A 15,202-nucleotide genomic window follows, 5' to 3' on the forward strand; every position below is an offset into this window, starting at 1 on the left:
CACCTTACTTTTCCCTTTTCTGTACTAGTAACAAGCAAATCTTATTAAACGTAGTTGTATGATGCTGTGAAACATTGTCGTCTTTTGCATGGCCTCCTTTTGCACCTCTTCTCCCATCCCTTGTATTTCCTCCTGGAATAAGGTGCTCGACTGTGTGTGACTGGAATGGAAAGATGTGAAGTGAGAAAAGAAACGTATCAAGATAACTATACTGAACAAAAATATAAATGCAACAATTTCAAAGATTTGATTGAGTTACAGTTCATTTAAGGAAATCCGTCAATTGAAATACATTTATTAGGCCATAATCTATGGTTTCACATGACTGGGCAGGGGTGCCACCATGGGTGGGCCTGGGAGGCAAATACGCTTTTTGTGCGAATGGAACATTTCTGGGATCATTTCAACATGGGACCAACACTGTTGCATTTATATTTTTGTTCAGTATAAATTCAATTTCTAAAGAATTATGTTACATTAGGATTACTGAAGCAATGTAGGCTTATCAGTATACTTCAAGTAAGAAGAGGGATTATGTTTAGGTCAATAGGGTTTTAGCAGCATTTACAATGTGCATGCAAGTTAAACCTTAGTTGTGCCTTTGTCACAAGCGTCTACTAATGTGATATGTTATATCACAAGTCTTAAAGGGTTGACCAACTTGCACTATTGTACTTGACAACTCTTCTTCCAAGCACTCCCTTTTCCATGTTTGTGCATGTTCAGTGATCCATAATCTATAACTGTCCCGCCATGCAGCAGAACCCATCATGCTACATATAAACTCAGCAAAAAAAGAAACATCCCTTTTTCAGGACCCTGTCTTTCAAAGATAATTTGTAAAAATCCAAATAACTTCACAGATCTTCATTGTAAAGGGTTTAAACACTTTAATATAATATGCCATTTAGCAGACGCTTTTCCCATGCTTGTTCAATGAACCATAAACAATTCATGAACATGCACCTGTGGAATTGTCGTTAAGACACTAACAGCGGTAGGCAATTAAGGTCACAGTTATGAAAACGTAGGACTCTAAAGAGGCCTTTCTACTGACTCTGAAAACCACCAAAAGAAAGATGCCCAGGGTCCCTGCTCATCTGCGTGAACGTGCCTTAGGCATGCTGCAAGGAGGCATGAGGACTGCAGATGTGGCCAGGGCAATAAATTGCAATGTCTGTACTGTGAGACGCCTAAGACAGCGCTACAGGGAGACAGGATGGACAGCTGATCATCCTCGCAGTAGCACACCACGTGTAACAACACCTGCACAGGATCGGTACATCCGAACATCACACCTGCGGGACAGGTACAGGATGGCAACAACAACTGCCCGAGTTACACCAGGAATGCACAATCCCTCCATCAGTGCTCAGACTGTCCGCGAGAGGCTGGACTGAGGGCTTGTAGGCCTGTTGTAAGGCAGGTCCTCACCAGACATCACCGGCAACAACGTCGCTTATGGGCACAAACCCACCGTCGCTGGACCAGACAGGACTGGCTGCTCTTCACTGAGTCGCGGTTTTGTCTCACCAGGGGTGATGATCGGATTCGCGTTTATCGTCGAAGGAATGAGTGTTATTCCGAGGCCTGTACTCTGGAACGGGATCGATTTGGAGGTGGAGGGTCTGTCACGGTCTGGTGCAGTGTGTCACAGCATCATCGGACCGAGCGTGGTACCCTTCCTGCAGTCTCATCCTGACATGACCCTCCAGCATGACAATGCCATACTGCTCGTTCTGTGCGTGATTTCCTGCAAGACAGGAATGTCAGTGTTCTGCCATGGCCAGCGAAGAGCCCGGATCTCAATCCCATTGAGCACATCTGGGACCTGTTGGATCGGAGGGTGAGGGCTAGGGTCATTCCCCCCAGAAATGTCCAGGAACTTGCAGGTGCCTTGGTGGAAAAGTGGGGTAACATCTCACAGCAAGAACTGGCAAATCTGGTGCATTCCATGAGGAGATGCACTACAGTACTTAATGCAGGTGGTGGCCAAACCAGATACTGACTTACTTTTGATTTTGACCCCCCCCTTTGTTCAGGGACACATTATTCAATTTATGTTAGTCACAGGTCTGTGGAACTTGTTCAGTTTATGTCTCAGTTGTTGAATCTTGTTATGTTCATACAAATATTTACACATGTTAAGTCTGCTGAAAATAAACGCAGTTGACAGTGAGAAGACGTTTCTTTTTTTGCTAAATTTAGGTGTCTGAGGAAAGGTACCACACCCAACCTGCTTCAACAGATAAATCATTGAGAAGTACAGCCTTATTCCCTTGCAGGTAAGGGGCTGATGCAGCAACTGAAGCCCTGTTTATACCTTATGACAAGCGTCCTTTTTCCTGATCTTGTCCACATTTTGACAGGTGTAGACGATTAAAATACATTGATCTGATCTTCATGACCCCCTCTGGATGTAGTCGGGATGCATTGTGTCTGGATATCTTACAAGCGTAGATGGATCTGGGCCCGGTTTCCCAAAAGCATCTTTGGGCTAAACTCATCGTTCGAACCGTCGTAGGAACATTGTTAAATCTCCGAGCTGTTTCCCAAAACCATTGTTACCAAAATTTCACTTGTTACTGCCTCAGACCACTCATGGAACAGCTAAGTGCGTCATTAGATGCTTTCTTGCACTTCCGCGTCACTTTCGTCAAGTTTGTATTTGCCCTCTAAAAAGTAAGGTTATGATGCAGATGATATGGCCTATGGTGCCTTTTGAGAGTAAAGGGAATCTGGATTCACAAGGTAGTTTGTTCTCCCTACCAGATGTGTAGCAGCAATGTGTCTGAAAGGTTTGGGAGTCAGTAGTTAATGTAAGCAATTGCACTAGTTTGCCCATCACCTGCTCAGACTAAAGCTCTACTATTACTGACAGTGTATAGTCATCTTTACTTTGTCCCGATAAACTGTTCATTCAGAGCTAATCTCAGTGCCATCATTCCTAAATGCAAGTACACACCCTCTACTGGCCATGTTCAAAGTTATAGACAGTGTTCTTCAATCAACATAGGAATGCAGTCTATGGGGACAACAGAGTACGCACAAAACAGGACGCCCACTGAAAGGTCTAGAATTTAATATAACTATCAGTTTAAACAAGAAGTAACAATTAAAGAAATATTTACAGGTCTGCATTTTCTTAAAACTCTGACAAGTCCCCTTGGGGGGCCAGTTTCAGTTTGGCCCCACGGTATAAGTCCCTGTGAGGCTGCTTCAGTGCAGTGCCATTTAGAGTAACATTTCACAAGGTTGGGGAGGAGCAGCACTGGCCATGGCCACAGCTTTTCCAATCCTGTGCCAGACCAGCCAACTGATCGATACAGAGTTCTATGTGGCGAGAAAGGTCAAGTGAATGTGCTTACACAGGACATGTGTGGGGGATGAGTCATCTATAGTCACAGGTATAAAACCCAAAACACCCCTACTAGCCGGTAGCAACAGTACAATCCAGTAACCAGCTATAAAGAGCCAGCACACTAGTGTGTGTGTGTGTGTTCCTATAGGATGGCTTACAACCATCCTTGCCCCCCCCCGTTCTTTCTTTCTTTCAGTCACACATCTTGTTTTTGGCTATAATGTCAATATAACACTGGTAGTCCTCTAAAAGTGGGTGTGGGAGTGCTTTAAGACTTCAGTTTAGAAGGCGGACCACCACAGGGCTGGAGTGGTCTCTGGGTAGTCCCAGCTTGCTGCTCCACTGTACAGGCAGTCTCAATGAGAGACTAGAGGACCCTGCTCCACTGTCCCCCTGGGACAGGAGGGCACACATGACTAAAGGTGGGAAGGCTGTCTAGTAAGTGGGCTTTGGGGTAGGAGAATACTGAGGGAGCCATAGGGATAACCAGCATCAGACGGGCAGATGGCACTGAACCCTGGATGGTTTAGTCTGGCTAGGTAAGAGGGGCTAGGAGGTTAGTGGAGCGAGTGCATGAAGCTGTCCAGGTTGTATTCGGTTTCGTACTGCTGCTGGTCCCACAGGTCCCCCAGGCCGTCCAGCACGTTCTTAATGGAGGCTTTCCCTCCGGAGGATGACGACTCACCCTTATCATCCTTACCATCCTAGACGGAGAGAGACAGGTTGGAGAGATCGAAACATGTAGAAGTAGAATGGCTAAGAAGACAAAGATAAATAAATAATGCACGTGTATGTGTGTGTGTGTGTGTGTGTGTGTGTGTGTGTGTGTGTGTGTGTGTATCCAAGTGAGTGCTACTGACCTTGTCCAGGGTGAAGAGGTTGAGGAGCTGGTCGGTGCCCATACTCTGCAGACTGGCGTTCTCCTGGCTGATGACCGTGTTGGCGATGCTCATCTTGAACTTCTGCAGGCCCATGATCTTCTCCTCCAGGGTGCCACGCGTGATCAGACGATACACGTTCACCACGCGTTTCTGCAAGAAGAGACACACCATTACAAAATGTGGCACTTCTCACTACGTTGACTGCCAACCGCCAAGCCTGTGCACGTTTGAGATGAACTACGTTGCAGTTGGATGAGTGATTCTGCGCCTCTGCTTACTCAAAACTGATCCACTCAAACATGCTATTGCCTGATTCCCACTATAGGGCTGAACCAAACCACACTGGCCTGGATATTTGATTTGACATTTGTGTCCATGCAGAGGCACTAGAGTACCTGTCCTATCCTGTGGGCGCGGTCCATGGCCTGTAGGTCTCTCATGGGGTTCCAGTCATGTTCCACAAACACCACCGTGTCGGCGCCGGTCAGGTTCAGACCCAGACCACCCACATGGGTGGTGAGCAGCAGCACATCAATGGAGGGGTCGTTGTTGAACCTGAGAGCGAGCGTGACGGAGCACAGTAGAGAGACAGCGACAGAAGGGCAGTGCCATTACATTCAGATGAGATTTGTGAGTGACATTTCAGCAAAGAACGCACTGACTGTGCCGGAGTCTGGTGCCCCTGACTACACATACACCCTGGTGACGTTGGTTCAAGCCTCAGCTCGGCCTACTATCTATGCCCAATACCGGTCCCTCAAACTACTTCCAAGTGGTCCCGTCATAAAAACAAATAACATGGAAGGAGTGCTGGCGTCACTACTAATGACAGTATTCCAGGCTTGATTGACACCAACGCCATTTATTTGCGTTGTCCCACACAGGACCCAAAGACTCCCTCCATGCTCCTCCCTTCTCACCTGGAGACGATGGCGTGGCGCTGGCCCGCCGGGACGCTGCCGTCCAGACGCAGGTAGGCGACGGTGGGCAGCTGGGGCTTGAGGAGGTCGTGCTCCACGATGTCCAGCATGCTCTTCAGCTGACAGAAGATCAGCACTCTGTGCGGGGCCACCACCGCCTCTGTGCCCTCCGCTGAGCCGCCGCTGCCCAGACCGCAGTCCAACAACAACTGGTCGAGGGGGAAGAAAAAAAGCTCAGTATAACAATTTACTCACTGGGTGTTTTTATCTGTAAGGGTTGAGTAGTATGGACCTCACTACTATCCCAATAACCGCCACTTCTGAAGCAGAGAAGATTGAGCGATAGTTATAGAATGGTACGTGAAGGCAGAGAGGGGATAGAGGTGGTGCGTGGCTGAGATTGGGTTTAGTGTAAGGACTGGGGAATGAGTGGCACCCAGAGGTGGGGTATAGGGGTAGAGTGGTACCTGTTTGAGGGCTGAGAGTTTGGGCGAGTGCTGGATGTCTCGGAGGCTGGAGTGTTGGGCTGCCAGCTGGTCTGTGATGCGCTTGTACTCTGGGTGCTGTGGCAGCAGTACCAGGCTTGGGTGGTTACACAGCTTCCTCAAGTACTGCAGAGCCTGGAGAGGGAAGAGGATGTAGATAACAAATTCCAAGTATGGTGTATACACACAAATGTATATTGTGTCCTATTTCACACATGTACGTTATACGCATGTGTGAATTGGAAATGTGTGCCGAGGCGGTGCAGCAGTCTAAGGCAGTGTTTCCCAAACTTGGTCCTTGGGCCCCCATAGGCGCATGTTTTGGTTTTTGCCCTAGCACTATAGACTGGATTCAAATAACTAACTCATCATCAAGCTTTGATTATTCCCCCGAGACACCCTCGGAGAGTGGGGTCACGGTCAGAGTCTGCCATTATCAACGGCGACCCTGGAGAAATTATGGTTAAGTTCCTTGCTCAAGTGCACAGACAGATTTTCCCCCTTGTCGGCTCTGGAATTCGAACTAGCAACCTTTCGGTCACTGACCCAACACTAACCGCTAGGCTACCTGCCGCCCTCTAGATATACCATATCAACCGGATCATGCATGACATATTGTTTCGATGCAGGTCACATGTGAGAAAAGTGGCAAAAAAAGGCCCCAGAGACAATCCCAAAACTAAAAAGAAAGCAGTTACATACATTGACGTGCGTCTGTGTCTGTGTGTGTGTGTGTGTGTGTGTGTACCTGGAACACGTGGCCCGTGGCCTTCAACTTGGGCTTCTCCTCCTCGTGGATGGAGGCTGTAGAGATGGTGTCCTCCACACTGACCTTGGCCCGGGACTTGGCAAAGTCCTCATACAGCTGAACCTGCAGACAGAGAGGGAGAGAGAGACGTGTGTTTGAGGGGATCAGTTTGAGCAAGGTAAGGCGCAGAATTGCTCATCTTAAATCATATAATGAGTAGTTATTATGTGATTTGTAGATCAGTGATTTCTGTCTGCAATGTAGTCAATCGCAAAATCGCACACAGATCAGGCTTTCATTTCATGGATTGTAACATGAACATTTGTTGCAGCAGCCTCAGATTTACTTGATATGGTGACTAGATATTGGAATAAACACAGGGTAGGCCATCACAAGACATAAGCTAATGCTGTCCTCTTCATATTAAAAGGCCATCTACATGACGTTATAACAGTGTTTCAGAGGTGGGTCCTCCATGGTGTACCTGTAGAGGGCTGAGGTTGCAGTAGTAGTCCTGGATGATCTTGGGGGGCAGGTCCTGCAGCACGTCCTTCTTCATTCTCCTCAAGAGGAAAGGCAGCACCTGGCGATGCAGCGCCTCCATGGCCAGCACCCCTGGAGTGGAGGAGCGCAACACCGTCGGCACAAGAAACAAAAACACAGTCAGATTTTTGTATTAATTTTTTTTGCCGTGAAAAATCAAGTGTCGCAATATCGTCAGACTGGTATTGTCACAACCCTAGTGACAAATGAACAAGACCCAGCTTCCGTGCACTCATTGTTAGGCCCTCGCGGAAAATCCGATCTTACCGGCCTCTTGCTCGCGTGACGAGCTCTTGGCGTCACGGCTGGCCAGGATGGGCTTGCCGTAGCGGGCAGCAAACTGGCGCTCTGTGCCCAGGAAGCCGGGCATGAGGAAGTCAAAGAGCGACCACAGCTCCAGAACATTATTCTGAGGAGAGGTGGTAGAGGGAGAGAAAGAAAGTGAGAGAGTTGTGTTAGACTGAAATAAATGCTGCGACTTGGAAGTGGTCTGACTGCTTGGACTGAACTCATCTATAAAAAGAAGTCTACAGCGGCAGACTGGACAATAGGCATTCACTGAATCTTAAGTACATCACCATTAATGTCACAGGCTTGGCATAATGTCCTTATTTCATTTCATCCACTAATACACCCATCAATGTAAAGACAATACTGCCAACCGCCCCACAGAGTGGAGGAACGAATCATTAGGCCAGAACAGATAAATGATTAGGCAACATTGATTTGATGCAGTGAGCACAGAACATTAACAGGCTCAAGAGGATCATGGTCTTACATTAAAGTTTAGTACAAAAGTGTCAAAACAAACACACACACTGCAACAGATGCATTCCACTGCAGATGCCTTTGTACATTTTAGTCCGTAAAAAAATGTGCAAAGTTTCACTCAGGAAAAAAGGCTCCTTATCGGCTGAAGAAAATGCCCCCACCTGGATGGGCGTTCCTGATAGGATGACTCGGAAGTTGGCTGCCAACTGCTTGATGGCCTTGGAGAGCTTGGTCTTCCCGTTCTTGATCACATGGCCCTCGTCAAGGATACAGTAGTTGAATTTTACATTCCTGAAAATGTAATATATTATTTATAAAATGACATCCACTATTCCAAATGAGAGATGGAGAAAACACATTTCATTTTTTTAAATAATCACCTAAAAAAGTCAATGTCGTTTCGTACAACATCGTACGAGGCAACTATTAGGTTGTGCTTTTTCACTTGATGCTGTAACCTGCAATAGAAAAAACAAGAACTCATGTATTATTTTAACCTCATAATAATTTAAACAAATGATGCTGTGTTCTCCTACGCAACCTCTCTGTGGTGGAATCACGTGTATGTTTGGGTGGGTAAGGGTCAGTCTAGGGGTCTTACCGTGCTCGCTCGTTGGGGGGTCCTGTGTAGTGCAGGGGGTTCAGGTACTCTTTGGTGCAGAACTTGCCCACCTCGTCCACCCAGTGGCCCGTCAGGGTGGGGGGGCACACCACCAGAGAGGGCAGGGGGGTGCTGTCTGCTGCCTTGGTCTTGGCATACTCCTGCGCCCTGCACACAATTAATATAACTCCTTCAACAACAGATGTGCTGACGGTGTATAGTTTAAAGTCAAAACAGTGGACACGTTCCAGGACGACTACATTGCAGTTGCCTGCCAGATTTCACAACGCCTGGATAGGTATTTAATCCAATCAAGCTTTATTTATATAGCACATTTCAGGCATGGATGCAACGTGCTTCACAGAAAAACAAAGGGAAAAAATAACTATTTACTACATACACCTTTTTTAAATGAAAGACTAAAAACCACCTTAATGAAAAGCAGCGCTAAAAAGGTGCGTTTTAAGATCCCTTTTAAATATGTCCACAGTTTCTGACCCCCTCAGGTTCTCTGGCAGACTATTCCAAAGGCTAGGGGCATAGTAACTAAAGGCTGCCTCTCCATGCCCTTGGCTTTGGGATAGTTAAAAGGCCAGTGCCAGAGGACCTGAGGGACCTACTGGGTACATAACTAAAAAGCATGTCTGACATGTATTGGGGTTCCACAAATGTGGATTGATTTAAAAACCAATAGAAGAATCTTAATTTATTCTACAACCTACAGGCAGCCAGTGCAGACACATTAAAACCGGTGTAATGTGTGCTCTCCATCTGGTCTTGGTCAGTACCGGTGCTGCAACATTCTGTATGTTTTGCAGTTGACCAATGGCTTTCTTGGGTTGACCAGACAGGAGAACATTACAGTAGTCAAGCCTGCTTGTAATTAAAGCTCTGTCGCAGCCGGCCGCGACCGGGAGACTCATGGGCGGCGCACAATTGGCCCAGCGTCGTCCAGGGTAGGGGAGGGAATGGCCGGCAGGGATGTAGCTCAGTTGATAGAGCATGGCGTTTGCAACGCCAGGGTTGTGGGTTCAATTCCCACAGGGGGCCAGTATAAAAAAATATATATATATATATATATATAATAATATGTATTCACTAACTGTAAGTCGCTCTGGATAAGAGCGTCTGCTAAATTACTTAAATGTAAAATGTAAATGAGTCTTTCTGTATCAGCCTGAGAGAGAAACGGCCGCAACTTGACAATGTTCCTCAGGTGGTAAAAAGCTATCTTGGTCACTCACACACGTGTGATTTGAAATAGAGTTCAGAATCTAAAGTTACACCTAGGTTTTTTACCTTTACTGTCCTGAATTAGAATGTGCGGCCAGATTCTCTCTCTATGCTTTGGCTCCAAGAATAAGTGCCTCGGTATTGTTTTGATTTAGCTGGAGGAGGTTGTGAGCCATCCAAGTATTTAAAATCACCAATACAGTCTAATAATTTATCTATGGAGCTAAAATCCACAGAAACTTAAATTTGTGTATCGTCTGCGTAGCAGTGGAAAGCAATGCTGTGCTTTCTTATAACGTTGCTAAGGGGTAACATACAGTGCATTCAGAAAGTATTCAGACCCCTTAACTTTTTCCACATTTTCTTACGTTACCTTATTCTAAAATGTATTAAATTATTTATTTGTATCAATCTACACACAAGACCCCATAATGACAACGTGAAAACAGGTTTAGAAATGTTTGCAAGTGTGTGTGTGTGTGTGTGTGTGTAATGTATACATACACAAAAAAAAAACTGAAATACCTTATTTACATAAGTATTCAGACCCTTTGCTATGAGACTCGAAATTGAACTCAGGTGCACCCTGTTTCCATTGATCATCCTTGATGTTTCTACAACTTGATTGGAGTCCACCTGTGGTGAATTAAATTGATTGGGCATGATTTGGAAAGGCACACACTTGTCTATATAAAGTCCCACAGTTGACAGTGCATGTCAGAGCAAAAACCAAGCCATGAGGTCGAAGGAATTGTCCGTAGAGCTCCGAGACAGGATTGTGTCGAGGCACAGATCTGGGGAATGGTACCAAAACATTTCTGCAGCATTGAAGGTCCCCAAGAACAGTGGCCTCCATCATTCTTAAATGGAAGACGTTTGGAACCACCAAGACTCTTCCTAGAGCTGGCCGCTGTTCTTGGGGACCTTCAATGCTGCAGAAATGTTTTGGTACCGTGGAAGTGACCAAGAACCGGATGGCCACTCTGACAGAGCTCCTCTGTGGAGATGGGAGAACCTTCCAGAAGGACAACCATCTCTGCAGCACTCCACCAAATCAGGCCTTTATGGTAGAGTGGCCAGACTGAAGCCACTGCCCAGTAAAAAAGGCACATGACAGCCCTCTTGGAGTTTGCCAAAAGGCACCTAAAGGACTCTCAGACCATGAGAAACAGGATTTTCTGGTCTGATGAAACCAAGATTGAACCCTTTGGCCTTAATGCCAAGTGTCACGTCTGGAGGAAATCTGGAACCATCCCTACGGTGAAGCATGGTGGTGGCAGCATCATGCTGTGGGGATGTTTTTCAGCGGCAGGGACTGGGAGACTAGTCAGGATCGAGGCAAAGATGAGCGGAGCAATGTACAGAGAGATCCTTGATGAAAACCTGCTCCAGAGCGCTCAGGACATCAGACTGGGGCGAAGGTTCACCTTCCAACAGGACAATGACCCTAAGCACACGGCAAAGACACTGCAGGAGTGGCTTCGGGACAAGCCTCAATGACCTTGAGTGGCCCAGCCAGAGCCCGGACCTGAACCCAATCTAACATCTCTGGAGAGACCACAAAATAGCTGTGCAGCGACGCTCCCCATCCAACATGACAGAGCTTGAGAGGCTCTGCAGAGAAGAATGGGAGAAACTCCCCAAATACAGGTGTGGCAAGCTTGTAGCGTCATACCAAAGACGACTCGAGGCTGTCGTCGCTGCCAAAGGTGCTTCAACAAAGTACTGAGTAAAGGGTCTGAATACTTACGTAAATGTGATATTTACGTTTTTCATAAATGTCTAAAAACCTGTTTTTGCTTTGTCATTATGGGGTATCGTGTGTAGATTCATGAGGGGAAAAAAACTACTTGATCTATTTTAGAATAAGGCTGTAACGTAACAAAATGTTAGAGGTCAAGGGATCTGAATACTTTCCGAATGCACTGTATATCAAAACTCATCAGGTCTTGCTTGACTGATACCCAGCCTAATGTTTGATCTTATCTCAAACTCATCACACTTAAGATGTGGAGGAAAGTTCAGAGACTTGCGGGGGTAGGATTTATCAGGCCATCAATGGTAGAGAAGAACACTCAAATTATTCTGATTATTAGTGATCAAGTTAGAAAAATGTACCCGTCTGGCATTTCTAATTGCCTTGGTATATATGCCAAGTTGCACTCTCAGAATATCATAATTGAACAGAAACTTTGACTTTCTCCACTTCCGCTCTGCAATTTCTTATTAATTGATTAGTTTCCTCACTCATCCAATGGGCTCTCTGTTTGGATGTGGCCTTTTTCAACCTTACTGGAGCTATGGCATCAATGGTTGCCCTTCATTTGCTATTAAAGTTAACTAAATCACCACAAGAGGAAAGCAGAATAGGTGATGGTGTATTGTTCATACACACAAAATCTGTAGCAACTTCAGAGGTAAGATAGCGTTTCTTAATAAGGTATTCAGTATTACTGGGCAGTGTAAGGGGCAACAAGGCAGTAAAAAATACACAGTGGTGATCAGATAAAGCAACATCAACAATAGAGGATATGTCAATAGAAAGCCTCTTGGTAATAACCAGGTCCAGAGTATGGCCACGGTTATGGGTGGGTCCAGTAGCATGTTGGATAATAATAATAAGCCATTTAGCAGACGCTTTTATCCAAAGCGACTTAGTCATATGTGCATACATTTTTACGTATGGGTGGTCCCGGGGATCGAACCAACTACCCTGGCATTACAAGCGCCATGCTCTACCAATTGAGCTACAGAGGACCACTTCAGAGGATAGAGCTCAAAAGATTCATCAATTCAATTGCCTTGGAGTCAGCCTCTGTCAACATGAATATTAAAATCACCCAACAATGATTTGATCATAGTTCAAGGACAATAGACTATAGTTCAAAGAAATCAGTAAATAAAGTGGGGGCAGTGCTTTGATGGCCAATGCAGGCTTATAGCCAGCACTGGTGGCTGACATTTAAACAGCAGAGCATGATGCTCAAAATACTTAGTCGCCAAACGACATGTCTTTACAGCTGAGAGCATTAGTAAAAATAGAGGCTGTCACCCCACCCTTTTCCCCTTTTCTGATAGAGTATGAAAAGCTGTAGTCGGGGGGGCTTCAGTAAGAGTAGCACTACAATCTGAAGCAGCCATGTTTCAGTGAGAAACATTTACATTTTAGTCATTTAGCAGACGCTCTTATCCTTACAGTTAAGTGAGTGCATACAGTTTTTAAAATATATATTTTTCATACTGGCCCCCCGTGGGAATCGAACGCACAACCCTGGCGTTGCAAGCGCCATGCTCTACCAACTGAGCTACACGGGGCCCAAAAACATGCAATCAACTTTGTGCTCTGTAATGAGGTCATTCACGAGAAAGGTTTTACTAGTGATTGCTCTAACATTTAAAAGCGGCATATTCAATGAGTGTGGGCCTCTCTGCCCCTGGGGCATCAGCCTCGAGGTAACCAATGGAACAACCACCAAATGATTAACGTTACAACCAGGTTTTCTGACAGTCTCCAATTTATCAGAATGGTAGGAGATGACAGTTTGTATAAACTCACTAGAAGGCAGCGTTAGAGGAACATAAATTAGGTTACTCACAATAACCATAGTGCCATTTCTATAGGAGTTGATATGGTTTCCAAGTCCTCTGTTGCTTATTCTGACAGGGAGGACTGGAGTACTACCAGACCCTGTCCATCAGTCTAAAACAGTTCGCGATATTGCTGGAAATAATCCTATAACCCCTGCGGTTAGGGTGAATCCAGTCTTTTAAAAGTGCTTGTTGCTCCCACAGCAAATCAAAGTTGTCACAAAAGGAGACATTCCTGTCCTTGCAAAGTTTCTTCAGGTACTCATTTAGGGCAACGAGTCGGCTGAAACGCTCCGAACCCCATCGATAGAACGGGAGGGGGCCAGAATTAATTATTCTCTTCCCTGTGCTAGCGAGGGTGTTACAATTTATTTTGTAGTACTCCCTCAGATCGCCTAAACGAAGGTAATTAAAACCTATGCGAGTGACGATGATGTCGAATAACAGCGTAGTTGGCCAGAACCGTAGGCAGGAGGGAGTTAATGTTATGGAAACAGGCTCCTGGGTCACCTTGGTCCACAGACTGTAGGCAGGCCAAAATCTCTCACCGTCGAGCTGCCCACAATGATGATGGTCGTGATGGAATCCGATGGTTAAGGAAGAGGGGGAGTGGGATGGGACTGCCTCAGGCAGGGGGGATGGAGACTTCGAGCCAGGCTAGCCTGATTCTTCGCACCAGCAACAGCGGATTGCGTCGGAAATCCCAGGAATGTGGTGGCTGGCCCGAGACCCTTCTGTCGTCTTGGGTCAGCAACCTGCTGAACTGTGGTGGCCATGTGGGAGGGTGCCACTGGGCGGCCACTGGCTGTTGGTATATTCCCATGATCCGTGCTGACTCCCGGGGCTGGTAGAACTGTCTCAAGCGGGGCAAAGCTGTTTGATAGCTGAATCGGATCTTCTCGGATAGATGAAGGGTGGCCAGACTGCCTCCCCGATCTCCTACGCCTTGCGAGATCCAGTCGCCCATGGGCCGCGGAGTTGAGCTTAACATCTGTCCGTTGGATTGGGACAGATCAACGCCGCCCGACTCAACGACAGCTTTGCTATAGGCATTTAAAACCGATTCGGTTTGCCTGGGCTACAGTAAGGTTGGTGTACTTAGAAAATAGGTCATCCTTTTCTCATAGCCAGAGGATCTCTTCCCTAAGCTGCTTGATGGTGGTGCATTTAGGGCAGACAAATCCCTGTCCAATTTTCAGTTCCACAATCTTGTGATTGTGTGGAAATCATCAAAACACCTAAAGCATTTGTGACCAGCCCTGGGAAAAAACACCAGTGGGCTTGCACTGCTAGCGTTAGCCTGCTCTGTTTTCATGACGGCTAGCAGCTAACTGCTACTTAAGAGGAATCCGGGACGCAAACTTGCAGTCCCAGTCGTAAAGGCTAAACGCATTGCAGAATCCAATAATAAAAATAAAAAACTAACTAGGATAAAGAAATATTTAATGAAAACGATTTCATAAAAAATGAACCGAGTGTAGACTGTAGACCGTTCTGTTGCGTGCTCTGAGGACGTCTGGTAACCACATATGCTATAGCAATCTGATGCTCGACTGCAGTCGATGACATGGCATGCAACCATTGGATGATGCAAACAGCGCAACTGCAATATAGTCGGCCTGGAACACGACCAGTGTGTGTGTGGTCATGCAGTTAAGTACCTGAGGTAGTGGTCCCCAGCAAGGATGCAGATGGACTGCAGGGTCTTGCCCAGGCCCATGTCGTCACACAGGATACCATGCAGCTTGTACTTGTTCAGGAAGGACAGCCAGTTCACTCCGTCCTGGAAAGATCAAAGTTATTGAAACGGTCCATCAAATTATTCATTTTAATAACCTTGTCAAACATTTTACATACTAGCTCTGGCAGAGAGGGACAACGATGTGATGCAAATGAGCTGTTGCACTGCATTTTATGCCACACCTTGTGAAGTGATGAGTGAAAGGGTTCATACACAAACATTGTCACTGTGCTGATATTTTGCGTATGACTACATCGCAGGCAGAATCACTGATCTACAAATCACTTTTCCATTAGAGAGAGATGGAGGTTGGGGACATAGCCCATCCAT

The 15,202-nt window shown here is 46.1% G+C and overlaps 1 protein-coding gene across 2 annotated transcripts in view; it reads right to left on the reverse strand.

The window, feature by feature from the left end:
- Positions 1–3,065: 3,065 nt before the first annotated feature.
- LOC121553762 (TATA-binding protein-associated factor 172-like) overlaps positions 3,066–15,202 on the reverse strand; it is a 61,755-nt gene continuing 49,618 nt past the window's right edge. Inside the window, exons 28-39 of one of the 2 annotated variants that reach the window (XM_045211523.1) lie at positions 14,793–14,914; positions 8,311–8,478; positions 8,090–8,167; positions 7,871–8,000; positions 7,206–7,347; positions 6,880–7,010; positions 6,396–6,518; positions 5,630–5,782; positions 5,163–5,371; positions 4,638–4,797; positions 4,222–4,392; positions 3,066–4,056 (exon numbers count right to left, since the gene is read on the reverse strand). In XM_045211523.1, coding sequence (XP_045067458.1) covers positions 3,919–4,056; positions 4,222–4,392; positions 4,638–4,797; positions 5,163–5,371; positions 5,630–5,782; positions 6,396–6,518; positions 6,880–7,010; positions 7,206–7,347; positions 7,871–8,000; positions 8,090–8,167; positions 8,311–8,478; positions 14,793–14,914 — 1,725 coding nt within the window. In that variant the 3' untranslated portion in view covers positions 3,066–3,918. Of the gene's footprint in view, positions 4,066–4,221; positions 4,393–4,637; positions 4,798–5,162; positions 5,372–5,629; positions 5,783–6,395; positions 6,519–6,879; positions 7,011–7,205; positions 7,348–7,870; positions 8,001–8,089; positions 8,168–8,310; positions 8,479–14,792; positions 14,915–15,202 lie in introns of both variants that reach the window. The other variant, XM_041867139.2, reaches the window with a different exon arrangement.

Source organism: Coregonus clupeaformis, chromosome 37, assembly GCF_020615455.1.
Source record: "Coregonus clupeaformis isolate EN_2021a chromosome 37, ASM2061545v1, whole genome shotgun sequence".
NCBI lineage: Eukaryota > Metazoa > Chordata > Actinopteri > Salmoniformes > Salmonidae > Coregonus > Coregonus clupeaformis.